Raw genomic sequence first — 13,846 nt, 5'->3', positions numbered from 1 at the left:
GATAACCGGATATTTAATTTCATATTATAATTTTGCAATTTTATATGATAATATATACCAATGATCCACAACTCTTTGAATCTGAAGCTCTGCTTTCAGCTGCTGTGCATGCCCCAGTGGCCTAATGGATAAGGCACTGGCCTCCTAAGCCAGGGATTGTGGGTTCGAGTCCCATCTGGGGTGAAAGTACTTTTAACATATGTGTCGCACAATTCACGCTGAGAATTTTAATATTTCCAATTTGTCAAACTGCACGGCTTTTTTCAATTGCCGATTACTGTTTCCTGTTTTCCCATGGGCTCCCAGCCAACCAGGAAGCGCTCCGCTCCCGTGACTCTCCGACTACCCTGGACTTTCCCTCCGTCTCATACCATTGATTTCTTCGTTGCTTCCACTTTAGTTAGTTCATTTGCTCCTTCATGCTGCTCCGCTCTTAGCCTTTCACTGCATTTGTGCAAACATGCTGCTAATAACGAAGCTGTATGTCTTCCTTTCCGTCTATATGGTGACGACCTTCGCTGCTGACAGTAAGTGAGGACGACTTCGAGTGGTTGTTCAAGTGTGAGAACCACCTGGCTTTATTTTTTTAGGGATTTTACCTGCAGACGGCGGCTGGCTAAAAGCTACTCTAAACCAAGTTTAAATAAGTTTATCTGGACTCTTGGTGACGACTGTGATACTTCATTTAGTTATTAAGGCATCTTGTGACATGAGTGGTTATTATTAGTTACGCTTGCTAGAACATCTATTTATATTCAGCTAAACTGACATTAACATTTTTGGATGCAACTTAACTCTTAACTACAAGTTACAAATAAAGGACTGATGTTTTATGAAAAGTGCAGTTTTACTATTGAAAGTTTGGTGTGTGTTTTTTATTTTATTTTTTTGATTAATGTTCATTAATGTTTGACAATGATGATCTCTGCCCAGAGGTGACCACTGCCACTGTGTACTGGGACCCTGAACAAAAGCTTGTGGTGCTGAAGGAGGGGGTGACGGAGACTGATGGCGATGCATACGGGTATCTGAATGACACCCTGTCCAGTACAGGCTGGAGCATCCTGGAGATCCGTGCAGGATATGGGAAGACCCCTGAAACAGACGAGGTCACCTTTTTTCTGGCTGGCTACCTTGAGGGATTCCTCACTGCCCAGTAAGAAGCACACATTATCTTTCTGCATCTTTTTTTTTAATGATATTAAGCATGTATGTAAGCTAAAAGCCTCCTATGAGATGAGACCCACGCCTTACAGAAGTGTTCATAATTCTTCACCTTTTGCACATATTGTCACTTTGCAACCAAAATCTTTAATGTATTTTATTCAAATTTTACATAATAGACAACACATAATAGTTTGCATTAATTTGAAGCAAGGAAAATAACACACGGTTGTTGAAAATCAAAAAAAGGGTGGCATCCATCTATGGTCACCCTCCTTTACTCTTGATACCTCTAAATAAAATTCAGTGCAACTAATTGCCTTTAAAAGTCACGTGTTTAGGAAATAGAGGCCACTTGTGTGTAACGTAAAATCAATATAAATGTGCAGCTGTTCTTTGTACACCATTCCCACCGTCAAACGTGGCGATGGCAGCATCATGCTGCTTTTAAGAACAACCTGCGAAGCCTTTAGAGGTTGTTTAGAGAAAATTAGGGAGCAAAAGGCATCCCAAAGTCAAAAAAAAACGAAGCAGACAGGTCAAAGAGAGAAGCTATGGAGAAGTTTAAAGTAGGGCTAGGTTATGAAACGTATCGAAAGCTTCGAACGTCTTACAGTCTGCTTCAGAAAACTAACACTGCACATCACCCTGAACACACCATGTTCCATGTTTCCTAACACCGTTGTCTAGTATTAACTGTTCCTCTCCTTCCTGAGGCAGATGATGGACCACTACACCAACATGTATCCACAGCTGATCACCGACCCCAAGATCCTGGGTCCAGTCAAGACTTTCATGGCGTGAGTACGTTCTGTTTTCCCTGTGAGAAACTAAAGCCGCAGCCGTAACAGAACTGCCCCAGCCTACAGTACCCGGTCCGAGATACACATAGCCGTCGTCTTTCATATCCTCTTCTCAGTTCAGCTCCTGGTTCAGTCATGTGAGGGGTCTGGTATTTACTCTCCAGCCGCAGTCCTCGGCTGCACTGTACACACAGAAGATCAATGCATCTGCTTGACTTTAACCCGCGAGCGTTGTAGACGCGTGTTTACAGATGTCTGGGTGGGGCTCAACGGGTGTTTATTTTTAGCATGTGACAGCTCTGGTCCGTCTGTGGAACGTCTTACTACGCGTTCAGTCTTTGTTGCAGGTGACTGTGAATAGTAAATAAACAGGAAGTGTCGCCCCTCGTAGGAAGCAGGACTCGTGGGTCAGAGAGCAGGTGAAGCTCAACAAGAGCTCTGATCCTCTGTGGAAGCACGCGGGCTTCATCCTGGCCCAGATGGACGGCCTGCAAGCCGGAGTGGCAGACTGGGCCAAGAAGCAAGGAAAGAAGGTCAATAATCCATACTTTAAACGGTTATCTAACAAATCAAGGTTTGGCCAGATTTACCCCTGAAAGAAAATCTATAATCATAGAATGCATCAAACACAATGTAAAGTCTCCAAGCGTGAGACGTGTCTCATGTTGAAGTGCATTAGTAACCTAGCTTGTAAAATGACATGTTTTCTGTTTGCCACCCTATTGATAAAAGACACTCAGATTTAGAATGAGGAAGCTCAAAGCCGACCAAACTTCTCCCTGTAAAGTTTGAAATGAAAAGGAACATCAGCATATTGTTTTACCACAACACATGTAGGTGCAGTTGTTTTTTCTCAGTGAAGGCAGCAGCGCTGTTAGTTTTCGTTTCCTGACCAGCTGTTAATCTGCTGTCCTTCCCACAGCCACTGTCGATGTTTGATGTCCAGTTCCTAAACGGAGTGGGAGACCTGCTGGATCTGATCCCAGCCTTGGTTCCGAGCTCCAACTCCCCGCTCAGAGACTTCAAACTTCCAGGGATGGGGCACTGCTCGGCACTCATTAAGGTGGGATAACTAACCTGATTCAGGCTCCACTGCCTCTTTGATGCATCCTTCAAAAGGACATTGTCAGTTAAATGTCATAAAAGGTCACACACACTCAGAATTTCTGCAGAACACACCAGCTATGTGTCATACTAAAAAGGAAGTGCAACTACATAAAGTTCTAGACTTGTATTTATTTTTGTCTTAGCTGCACCAATCAACCAGACATTGGAATCGGACAAATTTGTCCGATCAGCTGTGATCAGTGATCTGCTGGCCATTACAAAAAAAAAAAAAAAAAATATATATATATATATATATATATATATATATATATATATATATATATATATATATATATATATATATATATATATATATATATATATATATATATATATATATTTTTTTTATTATTATTATTATTATTATTATTATTATTATTATTATTATATTTTCTGTCTTAAATTAAGACAATCTATTTTGTATTTATTATTTGGAGTTGGATAAAATGTACCAGTTCAATTTGTTATATTCCATTGACTAATATATTCAACAATTTCCCCCTAAGATAGTATGTCTGAGTCTAAAAACTTATATTTAAAGAATTCTGCATACCTAATTTCTCACAGATTTTTGCACTATGTCTTGACAAAATGGTTGAATCTGTGGAGTGTTGGTTTCTATGCTTGAGGTTAGATTTAAAACCTGGTAAAGACCAGGTTATGTAAATGTAAAGAACCCTTGAACTGACAGAGGGTGTACTTTCTTTCCTCTGGGACTTCAAGATGGCTCTTACATGCAAAATAAAATAAATAAATAAAAGATTTTTGTATAAGCTAATGTGTTGCTGCATTGTTGGATTTAAATGAAAGTTGTTGTGTCTGAAACAATTGTCGCATTTGAAAGCTTTTAGCAATCCAGTGCAGTTTGAATTTTGTTGCAAATTATAAGTTAAGGATCTTCTAGTTGTTTTTTAAGTACTGTTACTTAATAAGACAAATTAAAAACACGTTTAAACCAATTAAATGCAACAAAGCTAAAATTCTGAACATTCAGATCAGTTATATCTTCAGTTGTTTCTTTCCAACTGTATCATATTTTGCAGAGAGCTGCACGACATACCTAATCAAAATCAGCATAACAATATTGGTAATATCAGTATGTACAATATTACAGCTGCAAAGGACTGCATGGATGCAATTATAGTTTACGTGCCCTGTATTTATGCTTTAATGCCAATAAACTGGCTTAAGTGCAAGGACTTCTCCCTAACCCTGATGTCCTCACATAATAATATAATATAATATAATATAATATAATATAATATAATATAATATAATATAATATAATAGTATGAGTTACAGAAACAAATAAATCTGGTACAGAAATGTGTTTTTGAATGAAAAAGCTTAACCATTTGACATCCTCCTCCATAGATGCTTCCAGGCTATGAGAACCTCCTGTTTGCCCATTCCAGCTGGTACACATACGCTGCCACCATGCGCATCTACAAACACTGGGATTTCCACATCTCTGAGCCCCACACAGCCACTGGGAAGCTTTCCTTCAGCAGCTACCCGGGTAAATAACGCCCCAGGTCGCTCTCTGTTCGTCTCTCATGATCTGCTGTCTGACAAATTGGTTCTTACCTTGTCTCTCCAGGTTTCCTTGTCTCGCTGGATGATTTCTACCTCTTGGGCAGTGGTTTGATGATGACCCAGACCACCAACAACGTCTTCAATTCCTCCCTATTTGACAAAATCACTCCAAACAGCCTCCTGTCATGGCAGAGAGTCAGGCTGGCTCACAGCTTGGCTCACACAGGAGAGGAATGGGCCAAAACCTTCTCCAAGTACAACTCTGGTCAGTGGATCACAGTGAAAATACTCTCCTTTTATTTTTCCCCCCCTCAGGAGTACAATAGAGATTAAAAGCTTCTAAGCTTGCAAAGCTAATTTTACCTTCCACTGCCTGTCTTCTGTCAACCAACATTTCAGGCACCTACAACAACCAGTACATGGTGCTGGACAGGAGCAAAGTTAAGCTGGGTCACAGCATCGATGATGGTGCTCTGACCGTGGTGGAGCAGATCCCCGGCCTGGTGGAGCACTCTGACCAGACACAAGCGCTGCGCAGAGGTAACTCACCCCCCCCCGTTCCTGTCTTTGACGCCATTCGTCTCGTTGGGAACCGTCCAGCTTATGGTTGTCTCCGCGCTTTGCTTGACGCAGGGCACTGGCCGTCCTACAACATTCCCTTCCACCGCAACATCTACATCCTGAGTGGGTACGGGGAAATGTGGCAGGAGTATGGTGAGGACTTCTCCTACGACCTCTGTCCAAGGGCAAAGATCTTCAGACGCGACCAGGCTGCCGTGAAAGACCTGGACTCTTTGAAACACATCATGAGGTTCAATGGTGAGGAACGTGATGTCACTTTGTCGCATCAGCGGCAGCCATTGGTGCTAATCGGAGAACCGGGTCATAGTCATAACCAAGGCTGCTTCTAATGAATGTCGTAGTTTTGTAAAATCCCAAAGAACACGTAGAAGTTTGTTGTTGTGAAGTGAGGAAATGTTAAAAAAGTTTAAGGGGTGTGAATATCTTTGCATTTAACTGTGAAATATTGCTGTAACGGTCCAGTTGTTCATCCAGAAGGCTCAACATGTTATTAATCAGCAGCCGTACGTGTAAAGTAATGTTCTGTTGTTTTTTCAGACTACAAGGAAGACCCATACTCTGCGGGCAACCCCTGCAAAACCATCTGCTGCCGTAATGACCTGAGATCAGAGAAGCCCTCACCAGGAGGCTGCTATGACACTAAAGTACGACCTCATCACCAAGATAAACATGCACAGGAATAGCTTTAAGTGCTCTTTAGCGACGCTGAGACTTTAACTCGTCTTGCCTTCCATCCAGGTAACAGACTTCAACATGGCGGGTGACTTCGTGGCAGAGGCGGTGAATGGGCCCACGACGCAGGACGGGCTCCCTCCGTTCGCCTGGGACAAGTTCGGCAGCATCAGCCACCAGGGCCTGCCGCAGTACTACAACTTCACATTTGTCAGGATGCAGCCTCGTTACTTTAAGCCATGAGCTGTATGAGTGTTTTTAGAGAGACAAAGAAAGTCTTCCTCCCTGAGGCTTTCTGTGTGATGAATCCCCGGGGCTACAGGTACAACTTGTTGCTGATGAGCAAAGCTCACGTATCAAGAACGCTCTCTCGTTTCTTCTCTCAGGCTGTAAGGAATGATTTATTTATGATCGCAGGGTCGTGTTTCTTTTGGTGCCTTGAACACTGACAGCAACCCTAATGATTTATCCCAAAAAAAAGTGCCAAATCAATGCACTCTCACTTTTTAAACTCTTGAATGTCTTAATGCATGCATGCAAACACTATCTACAGTCATTAATTGGACCGTGCAAATAGGTGCTGATTCTTACTGCTGATGTGATTTGTTCACTTTAAATCTTTTACTTTGCAGAAAAAGCCAAATCTCAGATTTGTGTTTTCCTCTTAGTCTGTGTTTCGCTGTAAACTGTGTATCATTATCTTTTCATGTGTCTTTTTTATTAAATGTTTACACTTTTACCAGCATCGGTTTGTTTTGATGTTTATTGTTTGTCAGCTCAGTAAATCTCTGCAGGGCCTCCATCTTGATTAGGATGTGTTCTGGGGATGCATGAAATTAGAAAATCTTGTGATGGAGGTTAGTACTGAGTTTAATATGGATTAAATCTTGCAATTTTGATCATATTAGTTGTGATACATGTCTATGGGGCAGAGTGACAGAAGTGAGGCTGCCATTCCGTGCCATTGGGCCCTCTGGTCACCAAAGTGTCTTGCCCAAGGAAATAACAACTGAGACAGTTGGAGCGGGGGTTTGAACCGGCAACCCACCGGTTAAAGAAAGGACTCTTAGGTTTTCCACCGTATTATTTAGAAATAAAATCTATGCGGAAGGTCTGCTTTGGGATCTCATTTTCAGATTCTTCCAAACCAAATGCTGCTTTGTCAGACTACAGACTTGGTTGGGTTTATCTGACAGTATGCTCACATTACCTACAATAAATGTGTCTTCCTTAGGTTTAAACACCCGATGGCCTCCTCTCCCCTTCTGTTGTAAGAACTTACCTTTAGTATTTTTGCCCGGACTGTGTTTTACCCTCTGTGCTTTCCGTAGATCCAAGAATGCGAAGTGTTTGGTAGAGACTATATCATAACAGACCCGCGGGTTGTGTTTTTTGGGCTTGTTTCTGAAAGTGAAGTCGCTTATTTGGGCTCTAAAATAAGTGACGATAAACAGGAGTTATAAAGAGACCCGCCTGCACCACACACACACCGTATAACCAGCTGAAATATCCCTCCGCCTCATTGGGCGCTGGAGCGCATCCATGTTTTCTGCTCTTGGCTGACATGGGAGCCGAGGGAGTAAAGGCAGAGAGAGCAACTCTGCACATATTTTCTGCAGTTTACGGTGCAATAACCAATGATAACAGCTGAAAGTAGATTACTTGGTGCAGATCACCATTTTAAGCAGAGATTGGTTCTGAAGATGAGTTTTTACATGCTGATAATATTGCAGTATCCCAACCCATAAACTGTATTTTAATGCTTATTAATTTGTTGTCTCTGCATTTGACAAACTAAGACTGAATTACGTTGCCAAATAAAGTATGCTTGGAGTTACAGTGTCAGCACACGAAGCTGCGCAAAACATTTCTCTATTATACATTATTACTATTACTATTTCAAGGGTATTAAGCTCCTGCCCCAGTTGCAAGAAAAGTTTAAGACTCTGGAATGACCTGGAAATTTTAAAGGCTTTAAACTGTATGAACATGGATATAAACAGCAAGCAAAAATATACGAAGAAATTATTGTTGGTGGTGTTAAAGCTCAGAATTACATATGTGTGTGATAGTGAAAAAATTAACAATAAAACTTGCGACTTTGTTCTAATGTATTCATTTATATGTACTATATGCGTAATGCCATGTCTATCTTTGTTTAAGAGGCGGAAAAAAATTTCGGCATGAAAGCAGGTATTTATTTACACATTTAACATTGTGTAAACATCAGGGTGTTATGATTTAGTGATTTAGCCATTATTGGCCAGAGTTTAACATTTTATGGCACCGAGATGTTATCACTCCAATTCTGAAAAGTCCTTGAAAAATAAACAATAAAAACAAAAATTGTACAAGCATGTTTTTTTTAACTTGTCATTTACTGCAAAATTGCAAATTAATGCCCAAATAGGCTTTTACACTTTCAAAAATAAAAAGATAAAATATGCAATTAAGTTGCGATTAATCTTGAGTTAACTATTGACATTATGCGAATAATCTGCATTAAACTTTTTCATCGTTTGACAGCACTAATATATATATATTAGATTTGAAGACTGTGGGATATATATTGTCCATCTGCTGCTTTGGTTTCTTTGTATTGTTCACGCATATGTGAATCATTCTTCCACCACAGTCATACCTTCAAGCTACTTCCTGGTTCAGACCACCATCTCAATGCATATCTCAGGCACTCGGCTCTCTGCAGAGGAGGACATTACTCATCAAGCAGCCTACCTCCACCTGACTTAACTCACCTGCCTCACTGCCCTCAACAGAATTACCCAGAGGTCAGATAACTAACTGGAGGAGACGTTATTCATTCACTCACCACCACCCAACTGTCCACCAACTAGTTCAGCCATTCTGGGATCAACAGTACCCGAGTTACTACCAACTTGCAACCCAACATTTTTTAAGATATCAGTAAATGTTGGCCAAAAGGTCACCAAAGTTTAACCTGGCCTCTTAATAACACCAAACTCTGCTGTGTGCTGCAAAAAATCCACTTTGAGTCACCACAGTTATAGAAATAATAAAGTGTAAAGGTCATCCAAAGATCACAGAGAGCGTAAAAAGAATGGCCAACACACAAAGCAAACATAAATTCAATAACTATGCAAGGCTGAAGAAAAACACACTAAATGTAAAACTCAAGGACACGACATCAATGACTGAACAGAACATGACTTAATACCGAAGCTACCAAACTGTAAAAACATAACCCAAAAGTGAAAACCAAGGTGACAAAGTTCAGTCAAATAATTCACAGGGAGAACACAGTTTATATAGATATTTAACAACATGCTGTCTGTGTGTGTGTGTGTCTGTGCCCCCGAGGGATACATGAAATGATTCAGTCTTTCCTTTCGAATAGAGGAACTGAAACCTTTTAGGACAGCTAGGCTCATTTCACAAATTCTCTCATCACATCCCCCCACTGGATCTAAATGCTTTTCTTCTGATGCTTTTTCATTTTACTGTCACAAACGAGTTCACAGGAGGACAGCACAGCCCGTCTCCGTTTACCCTGCTGCAGCCATGGCCGAGCAGAAGTGTCCTGAGGGGAAAACGTGGGACATCCTCCTCAGGGACTGTTTCAAAATGAAGTCGATAGCCAACCGTAAGCTTCACCCACCGACAGGTGAGTCACATTGAACCTTTTGCTGCTTTGTCTGTACCTATCTCCCTCTTCAAGGTGAGGCGAGTTAAATTCAGTGTCCGTTATCTCCTCAGAGCCCATTCTGACCGTCGTGGACCCGATCACAGCGAGACTCAGCCCCGCCAGGTCAACCGGTCCACCAGATGGGCTGGTGCTGAGTCAGACTCTGTGGATCTCCGTGATCCTGGTCACTCTGGGGTCCGTCTTGGCTCTGACCCTTTGGTTTGTCATATTCAGACGGCAGACCAAAGCCCACAAAGACCTTGGTAAGCTCTAATGTTAATAGTTCGCCTAATTTGTTAAAGAGCGGCAGAGGCAAAATTGCTTGAATAGTTGTTTTTAAATCACACAGATATAAACTATTCAAAAACATTGTTTAAATTGTGCTCAGAGACCGGGTATGGCAACAAAGAAAGCTGTCAGAGTAGAATATCTTTATATCTTTATTTTTGAGATATTATTCGAGGGGGGGCGGGGCTGACACGCTGAGCAGACATCCGAGAGAGAGCCTTCTGGAGGAAGTAAGATGGCAAGCAGGCAGGTGATGAAGTGTGACGCTCATCACTGTAGAAACTCCTGAAACTCCTCAGTTTCTATTCTCTCCGTCTCAGGCCTCCCATGGGTCAGCTGTGCTGTCATAAACCTCTATTCTGGTTTCAACATGCATCAGTTGGCGGGGTAGGCTAAATTAGCTCCCCTCACTATGCATACGATAAGTTGGTTTTCCATGACGTGAAGAAGACAGCAAAGAAAGACCATCTTGCCTGCAAGATGTCAGAGTCCAGGACCAAAAGCATCTCTCATGTGACCAAAGCTCAGCAGATGCAGCAACTTTCTAAGGTCTAAATCCGGCATGAAGGTTTTGTTCTTCATGTCATGAATATGACAATATAATTCTGGTCCTTATTTAATAACCCAGAGACATCAGGAGAGTAGGTGGAGGAGATTCCTGTGACAACAAAGATCACTTTTGTCATCACTGAATAAGTTGTCTGTGTACACCTCTGCGCACGAGACAAGCAGGAATGCAGAAAACTGCGTTACCTCATTCCGCTGCTATAAATGCAACATTGTTTGAATGGCTGGCGGAGGTGAAGGAGTGGGCAACGTATTTGAGGTCAGGAGTTGAAAACCTGTTATGTTTTTCCAATAAAATGCACCGATCTTTGTGGCTGCAGCTTGACAAAATAAGAAAACCTCGCATGGTTTTTGGTTGCAAGGCGTGTATAAATACTCCAACTTTATTCATATTTGTGTCCAGGCCCTGAACAAGAGGTTCTTCAGAAAGCAGAAGCAAAAGCCACGTTTTACCTGCCAGACAGAAAGGTCCCTCAGAGAGCAGAAAATGGCCCCACATCCTGCCATCAGATGCACCAGGGAGCCCAAATGGATCCAAAGTGGGAGGACGGCTTCAGCGTTTGCAGCGACCCCGCAAAGCATGGCGCTGAAGAGGAAAACGGAGGGCTGCCTGCGTGCAGCACCGTGGCAGACCACAGAGTCCCACTTCCTGCCACAGAGCTGGGAGGCACTGCGTTAGTTACAACTAAAACTGTGTAGATTTGTGTAAGCCGCATCTGTGCCTTGTTTTTCAAATGTTGTGGGAGACATGTATTTAGTGTCACATAATTTAGACTCAATTCCTCGACGAAAAGCAAGAATTTGTGTAGCATCTGAAGCTTTAGGGGGTGTAATTGTAGAGGTAAGGATGCCCTTGGGTTTCCCCAAACGATCAAACTCTGAATATGTGTTAGTCATGTTTTAAAGTCTCTTGAGATTTTATGTTATTCGTCATAATTTCATGCTTTTTGTTTTAATAATCTGAATCGTTTATCACTTTCTATATTTCTGTAATGCTTGTATTTCAGTGTGTCAAAACCGCTGCAGCCTGTGTAAAACCTGCTTATTAAAATATTCACGGAACATAAAACACAAACTACTTCAGATTTTGAGCCACATTGAAACAATTTTATTAAACCACAAAATGAATGTCGATGTTTTAAAAACAAGGTAGCATTGTTGTGCCATGACAGAAAATGGACATGCACTCATTTGGTATTTAATAAGACACACATGGCTATTGTTACAACGCAATGATAACACCTGGTGTCAATATTTGCTCCCGATTCCTTTAATTTCATATTATTTTGAGGAGAGTGAGCGGTTTTGTTGGGCTGTGTTTTTATTATTACATTATTTATAGTTCCAACCAGACATTTACATACCCTCCATATGATGTCATTTTTATCTTGGGCCTTCAGTGATGCCTTCAAAGATCCAGTGGATGCATCCATCTTCAATGATTTTTACAAAGAAGAAATTTCTTTGTGTGTGTACTTTCTATGAGCCAGAACCCAAGTGTGCCTGTTCCATGGAGAAGCAAGGTTAACAACCACGTGGGCTGAGAGGATGACCACCAAAATGTGCTCCGAGAAAGACACTTTCAACCTTCAAGGTTCGCCAACGCTGACAAGCCAAATACCTTGACGAGGAAAAGCTTTATGGTCAGACGAGACAGAAATTTGGTCTCAGTGACAAGAAATACATGCGGAGGAATCAAAGTGAGGCTTTTAAGCACTGTACTCAAGCATGGTGGTGTCAGCACTATGTTTTGGGACTGTTTGATTGCACATAGTCCATGCAATAATAAATATGTAAGTCTGCCTCGAGATTCTCAACTTTCATGTGAAGTCGACCGCTAGACCGTTGAATTGTTAATCACAGTCGAGACAATGATCCCAAACACACAAAAAAAATGGTTTTAGCATGTGTAAAGCAGACTGACATTAAAGGAGCAACAAGCAATAATGACACCTAGTGTTTCAAATCGGAGCAACACATTCACAACAGCCTGCCACTGACAACAGCCTGCTGTTTACTCAATGGTCCGTTGCGGCTGTGAAACTCCCCTGAAGTTTTACTTACTGCTGCTCTTTCGCCAAAATTGAATATGAAATGCTGCACTCTGTTTGGGGAACCCTGGGAACTCTCGTGTGATTGGCTCAGGAACCAGGAAGTGAACACGGGCCACACACTGCACCGAAGTGGTTCCACACCATAACTCGTATTTTGAAAGGAGAAAAACTTGACTAAGACATTGTTGATAGAGAGTAGGGGTGTGCAAAATAATCGTCATGACGATGCATCGCGATTCTAATTTTCGCGATCTACTGCATCGATTCTTGACGGCAAGTATCGATTATTAATTTAAAAAAATGAATAAATACAATAGCGTACCGCGCACGTGACGTCACCGTCTCAAGAGCAACGCCCCTTTTGCCGCTTTGGTAGAGCATACAGGTAGAGAGCGCCCGTAGCAACCAGCTATTACACGCGCAACAGAAACAGCGATATGACCGACTTTGCAGCCATTAAACTTTCCCAAGACGATGTCCCAGGCGCACGGATTACTGGTCGCACTGTCGAAGAACACACCAACCTTCAGCTCAAACGATGGCTTGAGTGTCGAGGGCTAAAAAGACTGGAAAACGGGCCGAGTTGATCGAACGGTAAGCTTTGTTTGTTTTTTTTCCTGCGCGGCGGTCATGGCATCGTCAGCCGTTTTTTTTTTTTGTTTGTAATCACCGTCCAGGAATCGGTGTTTAATTTTTGTCTTATTTGAAATGTTTTTGAGTAAGCTATCCTGGTAGCAGGCTATCATGTTAGCGCCTGCTACCATGATAGCCTATATGCTATCATGGTAGCAGGCGCTTCAATATTAACATGTCGGCCACCAAAATACTCTTACCTGTTCACTACTTGATGTCGCTGGAATTGGGTCAGGATGTTCTTCGGTTGGGCCCTTTCCTCCGACAAAATGCTTGCTACATATGTACGTGAATTTGGTAACTTTTTCCGGGTTGAACTGTTGTGTAGGCCGACCGCCCCGGTCCCAGCGCACACATTTCTCCTTGGCAGTCTTGAAGAAAACATCTTTCATATGCGGACAATCAGCGTACCTCGAGTCGCTGTTGCACGTTCCATAGCAACAATGTTTAAAAACCATGGTCTTAGATTTGGAAAAAGCAGTCGTTTTACTGATTAAAACCAAGGCTAACGCACGTCTCTTTTACAGCGAAACAGCGGCGGACTATGCAAGTTTGCCCTACTGCGTACCACGTAATGTGACGTTACGTTTCTAAAAATAGCTCGCTCGCAGTACGCTATTGCATGAATGGTTGGCGCACATCTGGAAAAAACAAGTGGAATACAACTTCATTGGTTTAAAGGACCGCTGAGGCCATCTAAACGGCACTGATTAGCCTTATTTTGTTATTTTAAGTTTTATAAATCCTGAGCACTTTTTGTCAGTGTGTCCAGTCCA

The 13,846-nt window shown here is 41.9% G+C and overlaps 2 protein-coding genes and 1 non-coding gene across 3 annotated transcripts; all 3 read left to right on the top strand.

The window, feature by feature from the left end:
* The first annotated feature begins 110 nt into the window (after nt 1-110).
* Nucleotides 111-183, top strand: trnar-ccu. The gene has a single exon. It is a non-coding gene; the product is annotated as a tRNA-Arg (tRNA).
* Nucleotides 184-314: 131 nt separating this feature from the next.
* On the top strand, nt 315-6,609 carry plbd1 (phospholipase B domain containing 1). Its single transcript, XM_012852979.3, has 11 exons — nt 315-527; nt 934-1,156; nt 1,881-1,964; nt 2,359-2,500; nt 2,890-3,030; nt 4,449-4,593; nt 4,675-4,875; nt 5,010-5,150; nt 5,244-5,429; nt 5,730-5,836; nt 5,931-6,609. The coding sequence occupies exons 1-11, from the start codon at nt 461-463 to the stop codon at nt 6,105-6,107; spliced, it is 1,614 nt and encodes a 537-aa protein (XP_012708433.2). The 5' UTR covers nt 315-460; the 3' UTR covers nt 6,108-6,609.
* A 1,909-nt stretch (nt 6,610-8,518) lies between these two features.
* On the top strand, nt 8,519-11,452 carry LOC105918008. Its single transcript, XM_036148062.1, has 3 exons — nt 8,519-9,507; nt 9,600-9,791; nt 10,787-11,452. Exons 1-3 carry the CDS (start codon nt 9,405-9,407, stop codon nt 11,080-11,082), a joined length of 591 nt encoding a protein of 196 aa, XP_036003955.1. The 5' UTR covers nt 8,519-9,404; the 3' UTR covers nt 11,083-11,452.
* The last annotated feature ends 2,394 nt before the right edge of the window (nt 11,453-13,846 follow it).

The sequence above is a fragment of the Fundulus heteroclitus genome, chromosome 16 (genome assembly GCF_011125445.2).
Source record: "Fundulus heteroclitus isolate FHET01 chromosome 16, MU-UCD_Fhet_4.1, whole genome shotgun sequence".
NCBI lineage: Eukaryota > Metazoa > Chordata > Actinopteri > Cyprinodontiformes > Fundulidae > Fundulus > Fundulus heteroclitus.
This window is presented reverse-complemented; position numbering and strand designations above follow the sequence as displayed.

What these genes read in the sequence shown, in the direction of transcription:
- plbd1 (XM_012852979.3), top strand. Translation starts at nt 461, where the DNA reads ATGCTGCTAATAACGAAGCTGTATGTCTTCCTTTCCGTCTATATGGTG. An exon ending in GACGACCTTCGCTGCTGACA is followed by an intron (nt 528 to 933) that starts GTAAGTGAGGAC and finishes ATCTCTGCCCAG; the next exon opens with AGGTGACCACTGCCACTGTG. An exon ending in CCAAGAAGCAAGGAAAGAAG is followed by an intron (nt 2,501 to 2,889) that starts GTCAATAATCCA and finishes TCCTTCCCACAG; the next exon opens with CCACTGTCGATGTTTGATGT.
- LOC105918008 (XM_036148062.1), top strand. Translation starts at nt 9,405, where the DNA reads ATGGCCGAGCAGAAGTGTCCTGAGGGGAAAACGTGGGACATCCTCCTC. An exon ending in TAAGCTTCACCCACCGACAG is followed by an intron (nt 9,508 to 9,599) that starts GTGAGTCACATT and finishes TTATCTCCTCAG; the next exon opens with AGCCCATTCTGACCGTCGTG. An exon ending in CAAAGCCCACAAAGACCTTG is followed by an intron (nt 9,792 to 10,786) that starts GTAAGCTCTAAT and finishes ATTTGTGTCCAG; the next exon opens with GCCCTGAACAAGAGGTTCTT.